This window comes from Hypomesus transpacificus, chromosome 23 (genome assembly GCF_021917145.1).
Source record: "Hypomesus transpacificus isolate Combined female chromosome 23, fHypTra1, whole genome shotgun sequence".
NCBI classification, from domain to species: Eukaryota; Metazoa; Chordata; class Actinopteri; order Osmeriformes; family Osmeridae; genus Hypomesus; species Hypomesus transpacificus.
The window spans coordinates 14,103,776-14,121,715 of record NC_061082.1 but is presented as its reverse complement, the minus strand read 5'-3'; the positions used below and the strand labels follow the sequence as shown (position 1 = coordinate 14,121,715).

Genomic DNA, 17,940 nt, shown 5'->3' with positions numbered 1-17,940 from the left:
CTTTTCACACAAGCTCCAAACCACTTTTTCGAAACTGTGCGTATTGGTTTTGCGACACAAGCATCGATGCGTCAGTGCCATATGTCCCATCCCTAGGTATAACACCTGGACCACGTTATTCGTCGCCAGTAAAGGAACCATACTCAAATCGGTGAGCAAATGGGTTTAGTGCTTAATACGTTGTAACTATCTTGGCAATTTATTTTGCAAGCAAACGCTAGATATATTTGAATGCATACTGTTTAATGCCAACTCCTTGGCTAGCTAGCTAGTAGGTTAGCTAGCAGTGACGAGTGTGGTAGCTTATCAACTTGCTTTGGGTTTCACTTTTCAAAGCGAAAGACAAAAAACGAAAGAATGTCAAATACAGTACAGGTACAAGTCTATTGGTTTTCTCTAGTCCACACCGGAGCGTCGCCAGCCATTTTTACACTCAACCTTTTGAGTGTAGCCTCGAATGTAATTTTAATATCTTGACCAAAAAAAAAACAGTGAGATGCGTCTGTTTTCGTAACATGCCGTTATAGTCTGTCAAAATAACTAGTGTTTCAAGCATGTCAGGCCGAAGCTCAAAATCGTTTGAACGATCCCAGGCGATGGAGGAGCTGGATTTTTCTGTATCGCTTTAAAACCTTTCTACAACCCTTATATTTGTTGGCATGTCCAGTTCTTGCGCATTTTTCAAGGAACCAACATGTTGTTTCTTTGTCGACACAGGCATGTTTTCCGGACAACTATGGTCCACATCCAATTAGAGCTCGTATACAAGACTCCTTCATAAAATCCACCTATCGTATACCCCGATATTCAATGCGAGTAAAGTAGGAAGTAAACATTGACGTGCATTTTGGTGAGCCGGTATATTGTCAGTGGTCGACTGGTCTTCAAATGTATGGAAAAACGTAAAACAAATGTCTAATTCAGGTATCCTCTAAAGAAACATTGCAACATTCCACTTAAACGAGCATATTTGTTATATTATTGCGCTGCTATTAGTCATCAGAGTAAGTTAAGTTAAGTGATAATGAAATGTGCAGAACATTGTTCAAATAAATGTACAGTATTGTTTTGTGTTTGTTGCCTAAACATATCATAATGACATGAATCAATGACATACGTAATTGTTATTGGCCAAGAGTAGGTATACCACATCAGTAACACTTGTCAATACATATTGACATCTCAGCACACTTGGAAAACGAACATCATTAGCATAATACACGCATGTGCACAATTAATTGTATTGCTAGCAGTGTATTCAAGTCCACAAGTGGTTGCAATCATGCTGTATGCATGTAGGTATAGGGATGGGTATCGAGGACCGGTTCTGTAAGGACCCGGTTCCAAATTTCTCAAAACCCGAATATCAATAAGGTCCAAGCTTATCGATAGTAACTGCTATCGAGACTAAGTAATACAATGTATTGTTGACTTTTTGTCTCGAGAAATAAGTAATGTTATTTAAATCAAATCACTGGTGCACAAACATACAACGTTTGGCTAATAAAATTACTAAATTCAATTGAATGGCATGCCAGCAGCCTTTAAACTAAACAAAGAAGAATTTAATTGCCTCACACGCTACTTTGCTTCATTTACATTTATTCATTTAGCAGACGCTTTTATCCAAAGCGACTTCCAAGACAGAGCTTTACAAAGTGCATAGGTCACTGATAATAACAACAAGCAAAACCCCAAAGCATTGCAGGTAGCCAAAAACAGAAGTACACATTGTGAACAACCAAAAATAAGTGCTAAAGGGAAGAAACCATAAGAGCATGTAGTTAAGCAAATGACAATACACAACATGAATCTCTAAGTGCAAGTGTACCTGTAGGAAAGCAATAAAAATAGGATTAAATATAATACAACAGTTTAAATCAGCTACCACTAACCAACAAGAGCAACAGTCTAAGCAAGAGTCATTCTGATTCTTGAGGAAACTAGCATTGGGTTCAACAAACCATTCCTAAGTACCGTTGTACTCCTGGAACAAGTGCGTCTTGAGCCTTCTCTTGAAGGTGGAGAGACAGTCTGTGTCTCTGATGGAGGTGGGGAGGTGATTCCACCACTGGGGGGCCAGGCAGGAGAAGAGCTTGTGTTGGGACCGGGCGGTCTTGAGCGGTGGGACCACCAGGCGGTTGTCTGAAGAGGACCGTAGGTGGCGGGTGGGGGTGTAAGGCTGCAGGAGAGACTTGATGTAGTCGGGTGCAGTCCCGTTCACTGCTCGGAAGGTCAGTACCAGGGTCTTGAATCTGATGCGGGCCGTTATGGGTAGCCAGTGGAGGGAGATGAGGAGCGGGGTAACGTGGGAGCGTCTGGGTAGATTGTAGACCAGGCGGGCCTTGCGTTCTGAATCCTCTGAAGAGGGCGGGTTGCGCATGCTGGGAGACCGGCGAGCAGCGAGTTGCAGTAGTCCAACTTGGAGAGGACCATTGCTTGGACAAGCAGCTGGGTGGAGTGCTCAGACAGGTATCTCCTGATCTTCCGGATGTTGTAGAGGGCGAATCTACACGACCGGGAGACCGCAGCAATGTGGGCCGTGAGGGAGAGCTCGTCATCCATGGTAACCCCAAGGTTCCTGGCAGAGGATGAGGGGGTCACTGTCGCAGATCCCAGGGTGATTGAGAGGTCGTGGGAGATGGAGGGTTTGGCCGGAATGATGAGAAGTTCCGTCATTTATCCTTTTGTTGCTAGCTACGATGGCAGAACGCACAAAACGGTCAAAGGCTTGGCTACATTTGATTAAAGCCAAAGATAAAAGCGAAGCAAAGTGTAATATATGTTCTAAAGCAATTTATTGTAAGGGGGGAAAACAACTGCGATAAACAAGCACCTCAACGTTGTGAATCAGATGAAGATAAAATGCAGTAGGCTACTTCGACTGTCTGAGTCGCAATGTGCCAACTCCAGCTTTCTTTGCAGGACAATCCTCAACATCTGCACCCCAACTTCGTAGCAAGTCTCCATTGTTGACAATAATAAGCCAATTCAGGGCTCAACAGTGCAACTATTTCACTCGCATATGCCCCTAAAATTTGGTGTGCGCGAAGTACAAAAAATATTTACGAGCACAGTGTGTGAGTAAAGACTAGCCTCCCGCCCCTCGCAACTGATCATTCAAAACATAGTCACCGCGAGCATGGCTCTGTGGGATGCTTAAGCATCGTTTTAAACAAAAACAGAGACAGAAGAAAATAGGGATAAGATAAGGAAGGTTTGGGTTTGGTTAGCTGGTCATTTAGCTATAGGGCAATTCCATGCAAAGGTCACCCTTACCATAGAAAGACAAAGTTGTGCCCACACAAATATAACTGTTGTTAAAATGTTCACTTAGGTCTATATTTTGTTGCATGTAATCACTCTGATCTAAATTTATAGACAATTGCACTATTTTACATAATATACAAGTTGTGCACTCATGCAAAAAAAACATTTGACAAATGGCCGGTTTGTACCATTTCAAGAACGGGGTAAATGGACTCCAGTTTTCAATAAAATGTTACCATTTAGCATTTTCCTGATTGACAAGGGAATGATAGAGCATTGTGTATGCGCAGTTTGAGTTAAAAGCACAACTCCTTAAATGCATTAAGCCTCTGGTTTATGAGTCAGTGAGTTCCATGGCCAAGTAACGTCCGTAACGTTTTGTAGAATAAGTTTATGCCTATCAAACAGTGCTGATGCTACAACATCCAAAGTTTCTGTGCAAAGCTTATTTATACCAATGGTTAGTTTAATTAACAAATCTTGCCCTTTTTAAAAACTTTAATGATGTGTCATGGACGTGACGTTACGGACGCTACACAATGTAAATCTTCACAATACACTGTTCACAACACAATGGAAATGTTCTCAAATGAAACGGCAAAGCTGACAATCGTGTTTTCGGCTGTTATAACCCCTTTCACCAACGTGTTTCAGTGAATGGGTCGTTATCAAGCTCTGTCGAAGCCTGGTAATGACCATTCATTTGAATCAGGTGTGCTGGAGTAGGGAAACATCTAAAACATGCAGGACAGTAGCCCTCGAGGACCAGGATTGGACACCCCTGGCCTAGTGTATAAATTAAGGCGTTAAGCCTACCCGTGACGTGATTTTGGTTTTGACTGGCCCTTCAAACACCATGTTCTCCTCCAGAATTTCGTCATATGCATCCAACAGCAATCCTGTTCGGGTCTTCTTTGGAGGATTCCCCGTACCGCCATCTCCACTGCTATCCATTTCATTCAAGACTTTCAGAAGCAGGTCGCGTACACTGCTCTTCTCCTCCAAATGAAAGTAGCGATCTTTGTAACGAGCGTCAAGCATTGTTGCCACCGAATAAAGTGCCTCACGTTGCACACCGTTAAAGCGCTTACTGAGAGCTTCCAACAGGGTACGTTTGGCTGTCTGTACGCCCCTGTCTGTGTCACTGGGCCGGCTAAGTAGTCGTGTAAGGGCCACAACAGTGGGGATCACACCAGTAGCAGAGGCCTCCGCAGAATTTATCTCTCTGGTCAGCTGCTCAAAGGGAGCGAGAAGAGTGATCATGTTTTCAAGCATTCCCCACTGATTTGCTGTCAGTGTTGCAGGGAGCTCGAAATCCGCGGCATATGCACCCTCTTCTGTTCGACTAGGCTCTGCATCATTTAGTATGTCGAATTCCATCTAGTCACAACATCCTGTTGAAGATGTTTTATTGGCATTCCGAGCTCCCTCTGTACATCTTCTAAGCGACTGTATGCAACCTGAGAGTGCTTGAAATGCCCCACCATTCTCCTTCCCTCGGTCACAACATCCGCAATGCTACGCTGGGACAGGACACCTTCTTGCACAACCAACTGAAGCGTGTGAGCCATGCATGGGAGACTTGGCACACCATAGTCCACCATTGCTTTTGCCATGTTGCGCGCATTGTCACGTACCACTACATGCAGTCTCTTTCGCTATTTTCCATTTCCCAAACATGCCGTCAAAAGCGGATGCTATTGCAGCTGCTGTATGAGAACCTGAGCACTCCTGAGATTGTAGTACAGCAGTTTTTAAGTATGAAGTCTTCATCGAACCATTGAGCTGTAAGACTCAACATGCTGACAGGGCTCACACTAGATGTCCAGATGTCTGTAGTAAAACTGATATGGGTGGCATCAGTGAGGAGCTTCTCTACGTAATTGGAGACCGCACTTTGGAGTTCGGGTAAGGCCACATCAGAAAAATAACGACGGCTAGGCATAACGTAACGTGGCTCTAAGTGCATCAATAGCCTGCTGAAGCCAACATCTTCCACCACACTGAATGGTTGATTGTCAAGAGCAATAAACTCAATTATTTTTTTGTTCAGAGCTTTCACCTTTGGGTGGTCGTTAGCTAATTTCTTAGCCTTGTCAAGTGACTGAAGTAGAGGCTGCTGGCAGGTCTTAGCTGGCGCCGTTTTTTCTGGCTTAGCTTTTAGAAAAGCTTTGTTTAGGTCAGCATGATGGCATTTGAGATGTGAAATTAAGTTGGTAGTGTTAAACGATTGTCGTTTTGCCCCTCCTCGCATCACTGACACTTTACAAACTCTGCAAATAGCCATTTTGTCATAATCCTTTGATACAGTGAAGTTCTGCCACACAGCCAACATGTTGAAACACGTTGTTGGCGCTCATAGTAACTAAAACATTTGCTTTACGTGCGCATCATTTTCACGTCACCTTATCGGCCAGGTACATCGGCAGAAAGTTTAGTATCTGCAGATACCGATAATTACGTTTTGAAGCTTTTATCTGCCGATACCGATGTTGTGCAGATATTATCGTGCATCCCTAATATATACATACTTGCCTATGGAAAGTGTAGTACCAAGAACAGTTAAAAACCAAGGCACAAGTAATTTGAGAAATAGTTGTTTTATGGGAGTTTGTTCTCCCTGCTCCTGCCCCTCACATGGATATATAAGGTGAACATGTAAGGATTGGACAGGCAACACTGAATATATGATACAATACACAATTCAGCCTTTACTTAATTTAAATAAACATTGTATGCTTAGGCTATAAGGCAACCTAAATTTGACACTACCTTTTTGATTGGGCAGAAGAATAGGCACAGAAATTGAGGGTCTTGTGAACTTCATTTCGTCAAACAAGAGCTTCCTCACCTCAATTTAGAGACAAGCCTACTTAATTTCCAAGACCTCCTATTGGTATTTAGTATCCTGTGTCGCTGATTGCAGGGTCCTAACACCGGTGTAAAAATCAGATGCAGCTTAGTTTGCAAGTTCACCTTATTGTCTTTGCCTTCATGTAGCATCATACAATGTACATTGAAAAGTACTCAAATAAGTAGCCTATAATAAATGTAAAGTTTTCTGTAGCGACAGAAAATATTTTGTGTACCCTAATTCATCAAATATGTTGGGTTAACGTTTTAATTTTAATGTCTTAAAGTTGCGTCAGAAGAATCACATTTCAGTACAATGGACAGCGTCTTGTTAAGTGCAACTTAAGAGACACGCTCTTATGTTCGGGAAACGCGCGTAAGAATAACGATGGATCGTTATTTTGATCGTAGAGAACCCTCGTAACAGCTACGATCCATCGTTATCGTACGTTAACATAAACACTTTCAACATGCTACATACTATGGTATTTGTTGTATAAAAACGTCTCAATAATGTTCTCATATTTCTTTTAGTTTTTTGGCTATCCTGAGCACAGCCAGCTAAATCAAAGCAAGTATTTAAATATAGCTGCAAGCAGCAATGCGGGTTCTTCCGCAAAATTGCAAAATATTATAAAAATGTACATTGTAGAAGGTCGAGAGGTGGACAACAAGAGAGCAAAATGACTTCATGTTTGGCCAAGAACAATAGGCTGAATGGGGATTTGAACTCATGAGCATAAGGTTATAAGTTAGTCTCTTTATCCTCTCTGCTACACACCCACTGTTGAGATTTTATGAATAGAAAGGTCAGAGTATTATCTTTGGTCAGGTTGAGAACGGTTGACATTTCAAGGTAAAATTGCACATGATACTTCAGAATTATGTCATCTTGAAGCCAATGAGGTTTGAAAAAACATCTGTCAAAACTATATTTGATTTATTGACACAGAGATCCCGAAAACGGCCTGAATACCGTGGACCTTTAAACTCTTCTTGAGTTGATATCTTTCCAGAGCCTCAGTAAATGCACACTTCACAGTAGTCATGGGTGTCACTGGGCTAGGGCTAGCCTGGCTGCCAGCCCAACTTCTACCCGCCCACAAAAAAATTTGGGTCTGGAGGGTCTCGTATTGGGGACAACTACAAAAAAAACAGAATCGGAACGGACCAATGAAATTGCCAGGGCAGGCTTTATACGATGATGGACAGATGATCAACAGTAATGTAAAAACAACATATTACGTTGCTCTGATTGGTTGTAGGTCTATCCAATTGAGCGAAGAGCCATTTGTTTTACGAGCTCGGTTGAAACACGCCCCGTAGTCACAGCCCAACGGAGAGTTTTCAGACTCATATTCTGACCAGAATTATGAGTATGACAAGGCTAGGCTAGGGCAGAAGTGATGATCAATTCCTTGCAAAACTAGCCTATGGCTATACTGTAGTCGACTCACTGCCCCCATTAAACTACACAACATGCACATACACAACATGCACAATCAGGGTGACCAACAAGAGTATATTACCTGACATTAACTGAACGAATACAACAACTGAAATCCCTCGCATGGCTGATATGAACGAACAATTTTCCACAAGTTTTTGCGTTTTTTGACATTTCGCACTGCATGCTGGATACCCAAGAGCGCTGACGCTGATTATCTAGTAGTGCTAGATGCAGATGTTTCCCTGCTCCAACACACCTGATTCAAATAATAGGTCGTTAACAGGCTTCTGCAGAGCTGGATAACGACCCATTCATTTGAAACAGGTGTATTGGAGCAGGGAAACATCTAAAACAGGTAGGACAGGGGGTCCCGAGGACCAGGGTTGGGAACCACTGCTTTAGACACTCAAAGTCAGCAGTTTGGCATGCTGTGACATGGAAAGGATTAAACGTTTAGACTTTCATGAAAGTAAAAAATGCTGGTTTATCCTTTTTCATCAATGTCCTCCAAAAAGAAGTCTGCAGAGCTACTGTGTCTGGACCTGCAGTCAGGGCAGGCCAGCTGGATGAAACTGTCCTGGGGTCAGGGCTGAAGAGAAGCTGTCCAGCTAGAGGGGGGTAGTCCATCAATATGGGGCACCGTTTGTAAAAGGTTGCACGTCCGTTAATCCTGCAAATTATTCGCTCATTTAGCACAAATAAATGCAGCACAACTTTTAACGGTCACTTTTTTTAAACATTTAGAGGGAAATTCATCTAAATACATGTCATTACTTACCCAGAGCAATGTTCTGCAGTATGCAAAATAATACAATAATATTTTTTAGAACTGTGAAATCTAAATGTTAAATCTAAATCTAAATAATAAGTAATTAAGTATTAAGAAGTTCAAAGTAAAACAACTTACCATTAATGATGCGGACGGCACCGCCGGTGGACCTGCTTCTTGGAGGCTGCACTTACACCTGCCATAACTGGGCGTTCGATCTCTCCTAACTGGAAAGAACTAGCCATGTTTGAGTCCTGTCACCCACGTTGCACCCACTGATCCGGGAATGGGCGGGGCTGTGTGTACTGCTACTGCCAGGAGCTCGGCTATAGACCAATTATTTGTTTGTAAACATTCGGGATGCGCGCGCAATGTGGCTGCAGAAAACCGGGAAAGGATAGCATTTTTAATGGCAAAAGGACCACACGGATAATACAAATAGTTCGATTTAAAAAGACCAAAAAGGTCGAGGAGTACAGCCTTTAAAAGAGAAAGCGATTACCCATTAATCTGTCGGAATCAGAATTTTGATTTGGGTCACGAAGGTCTTGAAATTTGAATGAGAATGTCGCCCGGTACAGACCGCATAGTCGAGCGGCAACCATGTCTTCACGTCATGTCACAAAGTTCATAATTTTACAGTTTTACAGTCAATTTTACATTTAAAAAGTCGAGCAGCTTTCAAGAGATATGGGAATTCTGCTTTTAGCCAGCTGGTCCGATTGTTTTTCCGATTTGTTTAAACTGGCAATCTGAGTGAGACTGCACACTCTTTTGACGTTAGCCTCAGTCAGACTCGCTCACTGGCAGTGTGCACAATGTTGTATTTCACTCCATTTTACACCAGAAGGACTGCCTAATGTATATACGAGCCTGATGAAGATAGCCAGCATCTCGGATTTCTTTAACCTAGCCTGTTTAATTTGTCATTTGCCTGAGAAAGCGACCTCCGTTAGCCAGGCTAGTTTTGTCCGATCACTTGGTCAGGCCATTTAAGGGTATCGGGGTCAAGTGACTTTTGTGCATAGAAAAGTGAAACGTAACTGTATTTGTCCAAAGGCCAAGAGCCTCAAAAAGTAAATATCAAGCCCTGCAATCCAGTGGCCAGAGATATATGATGACCTGATTGACACTCCAAGTGTAATAGACCGGGGAGAAGTTTGTCTTTTGCAACCAACATGCGCACTTGAGACTGCTTGACAGTTGTGTGACGTAGGGTGATAATTGGTCTATTGGCTCGTCTCTAAAAATTTAGCTAAATATTCAACTATTTAGATTTAACATTTAGATTTAACATTTAGATTTAACCATTCTATAAAATATTATTTTATTATTTTGCATACTGCAGAACATTGCTCTGGATAAGTTATGACATGTATTTAGATGAATTTCCCTCTAAATGTTAAAAAAGTGACTGTTAAAATTTGTGCTGCATTTATTTGTGCTAAATGTGCGAAAAATTATCAGGATTAACGGACGTGCAACCTTTTACAAACGGCACCCCATACAGCAAGGGGTCTGTTTTTCTCAGTATCCTTTGTTGAACTCTGTTGAGCAGGCCTCTGCATGACCCTCCAGACTTGTAAAAGGGAAGAAAGGATCCATGTCAGTTGTGAAGAATGAAGCTTTTTACATCTACACTTGACAAACTACAGTTTTGACTGTGAAATGCAGTGGCATTAGTTGAACTTGAATACAAATGTGTTGACCTGATGGAGACCCGGCCATGCAAAGTCACTCAAAACATGGGTATTTAGTGGGTATAGAGTATTAAGCTCTAAACTGGTCAATATATACACATCTGAGAAAAGACCAGCTTGACCTTTGCCTATAAACAGTGATTCTGACTGTCAGAGACCTTTAAATAGGCTGACCGAGTGAAACTAGCCTGGCTAACGTAGGTCGCTTTCTCGGGCAAATGACGAATGAAATAGGCTTGCTTTGAAATATCCTATAAACTGGCTATCTTCGGCAGGCTCTTATCTACAAAAAGCAGTCCTCCCTGACGTTTTTGGAGTAGAATTGAGTGAAATACAATATTGTTTACACACTGCCAGTGAGTAAGCCAAGTGTGGCTCTTGAGGCTAACGTCAAAACAATGTACCCCCGGGATGCAGTCTCACTCCACTTACAAGTTTCCCACAAATCACAAAAAAAACATCTGGCTAAAATCACAATTCCCCAATTCTCTTGAAGGCTGCCCTGCTCGTCTCTCGTCGAACTGTAAAATTGTGAATTTATGAACATGACGCAACCAAAGCATGGCTGCCGCCTAAGCCTATGCGGTCTCTACGGTGGCCCTGAAGTGCAAATCACACCCCCTATGAGTACATCCCCCAAATGAAAACACCTCCCCCAATACAAAAACACGCTCCCCCAAAGGGAAAACGGCATTAAATTAACTAAAAAACACATTACAATAACTCTGAACGGAAAGGGTAGGTACTACACTTTAGCGCTGATTGGATGCAGGAGGCTAACTAACAAGAAATAAGAAAGTGATCGACAGAAGTACAAAATGCAATAGCCTCAGAGTTGCGTGCACCAGGACATTTATTTGGGTATTGAAGCATGTAGCATAGGCTACGTATGCAAAAGCATAAATTCATATGCGTAAACATCGATAGCCAAACAACTAGTCCACGTAACTGTCATTATCATGAACTTGATCGTTTTGGTTGGAAGGAAAGAGGAAACATTAATGTTTACAATTCAGAGTCATGACACTACTCTTTATTTTAATCAGGGTCATTCCTGTAAAATAATCTCATATGCTGTTAACGTTTCGCAATATAACTAGCCTATGCACACGCTAAAAACGCAGTTGAAGGAAGCAGGACTTTTCAGAAAAAAAAACTAATAATCCACTATAGAAGAACAAAATGCCACAATGACAGAGTAACGTGGACCAGGATAGTTGTTTGGCTATCTTTTTTTACATTTAACACAAAATACTTTTGCCTAAGTAGCCTACTATTTGCTACATTCTTCTATAGCCAAACAAATGTTCTGGTGCACGTAACTCTGCCAGGCTATTGCATTTTGTACTTCTGTCGATCAATTTCATAGTTCTTGTTAGTTAGCCTACTGCATCTAATCAGCGCTAAAGTGTAGTACCTACCCTTTCCGTTCAGAGTTAATGTAATGTGTTTTTTAGTTAATGTAATGTAGGGCTGCCGCGATTCGTCGACGTCATCGACGACGTCGACGCTGAAAATGCGTCGACATCAATATTTGAAATCGACGGATCTTTTTATTTTTATTATTATAAGAAAATACAAAACGCTTCAATTCATTATAATAAATGTTCTTCAATATCACAACGTAATTGGTGCTTGCAAAGAGAATCAGTTGTTGGCTCAAGTCATTGGTCGTCTCCAGTCAACTCTCAAATATCATGGCAGCTGCAGCAGAGTAGACTAGGTTCCGAAACCCGAGTCCCCAAATACCCGAGGCTTCAAAAGTATGGGAATACTTCGATTTAACGCTATCTCCAAACAATAAGGTGGTTTGTACACTGTGCAAAGTTGCAATGGCATACCACAGCAGCACTTGCGCTATGCACGAGCACCTAAAAAGAAAACATACAGACGCTATACTGGATGATTGACTGGTGTGTTGTATTATGTATAGTGTCTGATACTTTATTAACATTTATGTATTACATTAACTTATAACACTACGCAGGCAGCAGTATTGTCAAGCAGAGTTAGAAATGGCTATGCTAACTACCATACTGTAGCTCACACCAGCTCAATTTAAGACAGGCGTTTGGTAAATAGAACAGAACGTACAAGGCAACCAATTGCATTCAATAAAACATTTCATTATGCAATATGTCCAGTGAGAGGGTCGTTTTGTTTTAAGTGAGTGGACCCAAAATTCCTGCTGACTGTCGACACCTAGCTGGACGATAGGGGACTGAATAGAATTCATTGTTGCTAGCTCTAATCAGATGTGCATTTAATCTAACAAGCTAAATCTTACAATACACTTGAAGTAAAGCTTGCTATATAAAATTTGGGTGACCAGAAGTCCTCTTTTACCCGGACATGTCCTCTTTTCGAGACCTACAAAATGCGCCCGGTAAGGATTCCAAATTTGTCCGGGATTTTGCCTCGTCGGAAATATGTGTCTTATGGGTCTTTCACAAACTATTACACCAGTCATGTTCAGTGTAACGAAGCAAGTTAGCTGGTAAATTGATCAAATTACTGCATTATTTTAAAAGTATTTTCAAAATCAGCTAACTTGATTAACTTGATGACACTGAACATGAATGGGGTTGAATGTTTGGGACTAGGTCGCAAATGACACACTTTACTTCTACCTTCTTCGATTAGACCACAATGGAAGTCTATGGAAATGTCCCAACTCTCTTTTTATATGGCTCTGGGTCTACCTAGCTTTGACTACCAAGCCTTTTAATCCGTGGCATGCTTATATAGTCTATAATGTCCCAGTATTTTAAGAAAATATTAACTATAACTATATACATGTTTCTTAACCTGTTTTCAGTGCGGGCCCGAAACACTGCCCCCTCCTCCCCCAGTTATTACGCATTAAAAATCATAAATAATTTTTTTCGACTAGTACACATGTTATACATTGTTGGAAAGCTACGATTCTTGTGCTTCCATTGAAATAAACCAATTCAAGCTCAACTTGCAACAGAAAGTACCGTCAACGTCTTTGTCCGGTGACCGTTCATTCAACAATGCCAGAGAAAAAAGTTGTACTTACCTTCGATTACTTAGGAATGTCCAGGTATGCACACAACTCATCAAAACCTCATCTGCTTACATTCCCAAGGGTCCAAAGTATCAAACCATGTCGAGTAGTTGTCCAAACAAAGAATTATATCCACACATAGCCACGATCTTGTTGCTTCATTGTTACTTCGTAAAAAAAAAAAAATTCTGTCTCTCAACGCACTTTAGCTCATAGCATAAGATCTGGGTCAAGTAGAAACACGGGGATAGTCTTAAAATGGCCGCTACACTCTGACCTGTTGATAGACACCTAAACCTACTGGTTTAGCCAATAGGAGCTTCCATGCCCCGGTGGCAGTCCTCTAAAGCCAACTAGGTCTGTGCGTCCAGGGCCCCCCCCCCCCCCCCCCCCCCCCCCCCCCTCTACACGATTTTTTCTAACTGGCTTGGACTGGCTCTGAAAAGAGCTAGTTATCCTTGTAGCTTAGCGCTAGCTGTAAATGGCGATACCCCATATGCCAGGTTTTGTGGAGCCTTCAAAATAAAAGTCGATTGCGCAATATGTCAGTGTTCTTTGTGTGCCAATCCTGGGAATTGTTAACCGTAACCATGATGCGTTGCTAGGACAATGGAGGCGTATGAAGTGATTTAAAGATGTTAGCCCTACTCCGGCTCTAGTGCGTGGTAAATGTAGACTACCTGCTTTTTAGATAATTGGCGAGTATTGCTATCGAATCATTACCGAACTGGCATAAGCACCAGCCGAGAACCAGCACCTTGGAATTTTTGGTTTAAAAGGGGTGTGTGTTTGTGTATGTTTGGATATGTTATGTACCTTATCTAAATATTTTAATTAACGTTGGAATTGATAGTTTAAACCTACAGTTTAGCACTTTAATTTGTAAGCCTTTGTTTGTTTGTCAATGACATATACAGTTTGTCGTTTTCAAAATAAAATGAACTGAAAAAAAGTGTTTTTTTTTTAAGGAAAATGTATCGTTTAGATTAATCGACTAATCGATAAAATAGTCTACAGATTAATCGATAGAAAAATAGTCGTTAGTGGCAGCCCTAATGTAATGTCGTTTTCCATTTGGGGGAGCGTGTTTTTGTATTGGGGGAAGGTGAACAAGTCATCCGATTTGGGGGAAGTGTTTTCATTTGGGGGATGTACTCATATCAGGGGGTGTGATTTGCACTTCAGGGCCACCGTAGGTCTCCCTTGTGTCCTAACTCACTCCAATTACAAAGACTTTCCAGCCCAAATAACAATTCTGAGCCTAGGTCTGTGGGGAATCGCTTGTTCTCCTAAAAGCTGCCCTCCTTTACCTTTTTGATGAATTCGCCGAGATGCTAACTATGATCGAGATGATCACTAATTACACAGAGGGAAAAAGCTAGCTACTTTCTGAGTTTGGTTTTCCGTCACTTCAAACTCACAATCTAAAGGTCTCAAAGTGCTCAAACCTTCACCATAATTCAAGAGTAGTGTACTTTCACGAACCCAATCATTGATTTTTTCTTAAAATGTGTAAAAATAGGACTTACCGAACGTGGCTGCCTCCAACACGGCTATCAAGCGATTCCAGTTGAAAACAACAATGGCCTCCGAAGAATAATTTATATTCGTAACGGCGAGCTGCAATTAGAAGCGAAATGAAACAGGAGCTAAAGACCAAGGGTGGGGTTTGGTCAGCACACCATTTCCAGAAAGGATGTGTGTGCGTCTCGCCAAGCTTGCGCGTGTGTCAAGTAGGGTGACCACCTGTCTTGCTTTTGCTGTATCGCACAATATTTTCAATATGCGACGTGCGGGACAAGGGGTGAAAATGCTGTGTGACACAACCCAAGCGGGACAGGGTGTCACCCTGGTGTCAAGGGGGAGGATGAGTCTGTGAACATTTGGAGCGCGCTGTGGAGCAATTCAATAGAATTCAATCATATTTTGACATACCAAGGTGAAATTGCGTATGGTACTTCAGAATTATGTCAACTTGAAGGCACTAATGTTTGCAAATTATCAGGCTAGCTACTTGACGCATGGTCACCTAGGTTGTTTTCACTATCAGCTGATCCTGTTACGAACCATTCAATTAGCTAACAAGATGATACAGAGTTAGGTAATTGAGACGATTGCCTGATAAAGTTGCTAACTTTGAACTAAGCTACAGGAAAAATGTGCAAGAATTGGATGTGCCAACAAACGAAAATGTTTTAAGAAAGAACTACGTTGATGAAATCCAGCTCCTCCATCGACGGGGACAGGTCATTAAAAAAACTAAAGCAGATACGCGGGCTCGGCCCACCACCTAAGGTAACGTCTCTAGCTCTAACTAACTGTCCGAGGAGGTCTCATATTCCGGGCTGAGTGACGGTCAGTGACAGCGGGAAGAGACAAGAAAAGAAATGGCAGAACATAGGCAGAAACATTGGGTGTTTTGGGATTTTTCGAAAACAGTAGCAGCTAAAGATAACAATCTAACTTATAAAAACTGAAATTGCCTTTTGATTTATGATATAATCGGATTTGGTACCTACAGTCATGATAACAATGAGTCTAATGTAATGTTTATATTACATAAAGCTCAAATTAATGTTTTTTTGTTGTTGCTGGCATTCTATTTTTATGTTCCTAGCTGAGGTCACATTAAGCATACTCAAGGTCTGATGTTAGGTTTGGGCTAAGCCCCGAATGTTAACAACGTCTGTGTACGCCCCTGGTCTAGACAATAATGTTTTATTGGATGTCATCAGGATACCTTTGATACGTAGTGCAAGAAAAAAAAAACGGGTTGAAGTTGAAAGCCCATTAAAAGCCCATTAAAATACACTGAAAGTTCAATTTAAATACACTGAAGTGAAGACGGTTAGCAGTAGGGCTACTGTGTAGGATAAACAGTGATCTATTGCTTTTTAAAGACAAAATGTTTGAAAGATGGGATTCAGATTTACATTTAAAATGTTTGTATGATCATTGTAGTAACACCATGTTGATTTGCTAGCTCACCATGGTCACCAATAATAAAATATGTTAATTGGTCTAATATTTGGTTGGAAATCTCTTGACAGGAAGAGAAGAAAAAGAAGAAAATGGAGCCACAATCAAAAAAGAAGAGAGAATTTGAACGTGACATTGATTTATGGGTTGCTTACCCAGTTCTATCTGATGAGCAGTCACAAGATCCTGAACTGATCGAGGCTTTTGCTGCTCCCATACTTAACAAGAAATACACATCTAGTTTGATAAAGGAGCTTTCTTCACTGTACCCTTTGCAAGGACTTCAGCATATTAAGAGAGTGCGGGCTAGTAAAAGCAGTTCTCACTCTCTAGAAGTACTTTTATGCCTTGTTGGCGATGTATCGGACTGTAGGAAGAAGATGGACATATCAGCTTTGTTGCCAGCCGAAAGATTTAGGTATGATTCTTTAGGGGACCCTTTTCTAGTCAGGATACCAGTATGTGCTCCTTTAACAAGAAATCAGTTTGAGCAAGTTGGCAAGCATTGGCCCACCTCCTTCCATGAAGACAAACTGATTACTTTGGCTCTGAAAGGACAGCTTTTCACAGATACACAGAAAATAAGAATGAATGCACACATGGTAGTTGCAGTTGCCGCTGCCAAAATTGCACAGGAGAGTGGCATGGAGGCTGTGGGGGCTGTACTGGTTGATCGTGAGACAAAGAACATCATAGCGGTAGGTCATGACTGTCGAAGGAACAATCACCCATTTCATCATGCAGTCATGGTCTGCATTGATCTTGTGGCTCGCAAGCAGGGAGGAGGGGCCTACATCTATGAAAAATACCCTGCCTGCAAGTTTACACTCTCCAATTCCTTACCTCTATATAAGGAAATATTGCCAACCTCCATAATCCAGCAAGATGTGACCAGTGGAGAGAAGGGTGACCAGCAGTACATATGTACAGGATATGATCTATATGTCACGCGAGAGCCCTGTGTTATGTGTGCCATGGCACTGGTTCATTCCCGCATAGGACGTGTCTTTTATGGGACAACCTCTGCTGATGGTGCACTTGGTACTAAATACAAAATCCATACTCAAAAAGGTCTGAATCATTGTTTTGAGGTTTTTAAAGGAGTCATGAGACAACACTGTGAGGATTTATGTACATAAGTCTGTGTGCCACACCAAAATAACTTCAGAGGTATAACTAAATGATCAGGTTTTAAGACATGCATTTCTGGTAACCTAGACTAGTCATTAAATGTGAGACCAGTTTTACAATGGTGTCTTATTGTGTCCTATTTTTTTCCTCAAAGGTTGAAGTTTAGAACACGATGGCCCTCTTTTAGCAATTTCACTTCGAAACCAGTGCCGAACTGAGCGCAGAAATCCTCTTGTGACGGGGTTCACGTGTGATTATGAAATACATATGATATACATCCACTGCAAACACGTATCATATTCTCATTTAGGTTAGTGCATGACATGTGCACCAGTAGATACTATTTCAAAAGAAATTCCTGCATTAAAATAATGTATCATGACAGTTTGTATGATTTGGTCATTTATTATCACACTAGCATTTAATTACGGCAAACAATTACACCGCACTAAACTGTAAGTGTAAATGTAGTGGGAAAAAAAGTTAAAATAACAAAACCAGTCAGTATGATGACTTGAGCGAATGTCATTCACGTTCTACTAAAACAGCGGCCACTCGAAAGGGAATGAGGAAACTGCTTCCTCTACTAGAAAATACAATGCGGGTCATGTGAAAAAAGGATCCAAAGACTCGTAGAAAGACCGAGTCGGGAAATGAACTAATCGTTCGTTTCCTCTAGCTACAGAGCCTATGCAGGTCACGTGAATAATGATCCAAAAGGTGTGTTCGACTTGACCCGACTTCATGCAGCGCTGCA

At 41.5% G+C, this 17,940-nt stretch overlaps 1 protein-coding gene across 1 annotated transcript; it reads left to right on the top strand.

Moving 5' to 3' along the window:
• The first annotated feature begins 26 nt into the window (after positions 1–26).
• Positions 27–17,557, top strand: adat3 (adenosine deaminase tRNA specific 3). The gene is made up of 2 exons (XM_047047667.1): positions 27–151; positions 16,124–17,557. The coding sequence occupies exon 2, from the start codon at positions 16,145–16,147 to the stop codon at positions 17,189–17,191; it is 1,047 nt and encodes a 348-aa protein (XP_046903623.1). The 5' UTR covers positions 27–151; positions 16,124–16,144; the 3' UTR covers positions 17,192–17,557.
• The last annotated feature ends 383 nt before the right edge of the window (positions 17,558–17,940 follow it).

Excerpts from the sequence above, each read along its gene's own strand:
- adat3 (XM_047047667.1), top strand. The coding sequence starts at position 16,145 with ATGGAGCCACAATCAAAAAAGAAGAGAGAATTTGAACGTGACATTGAT.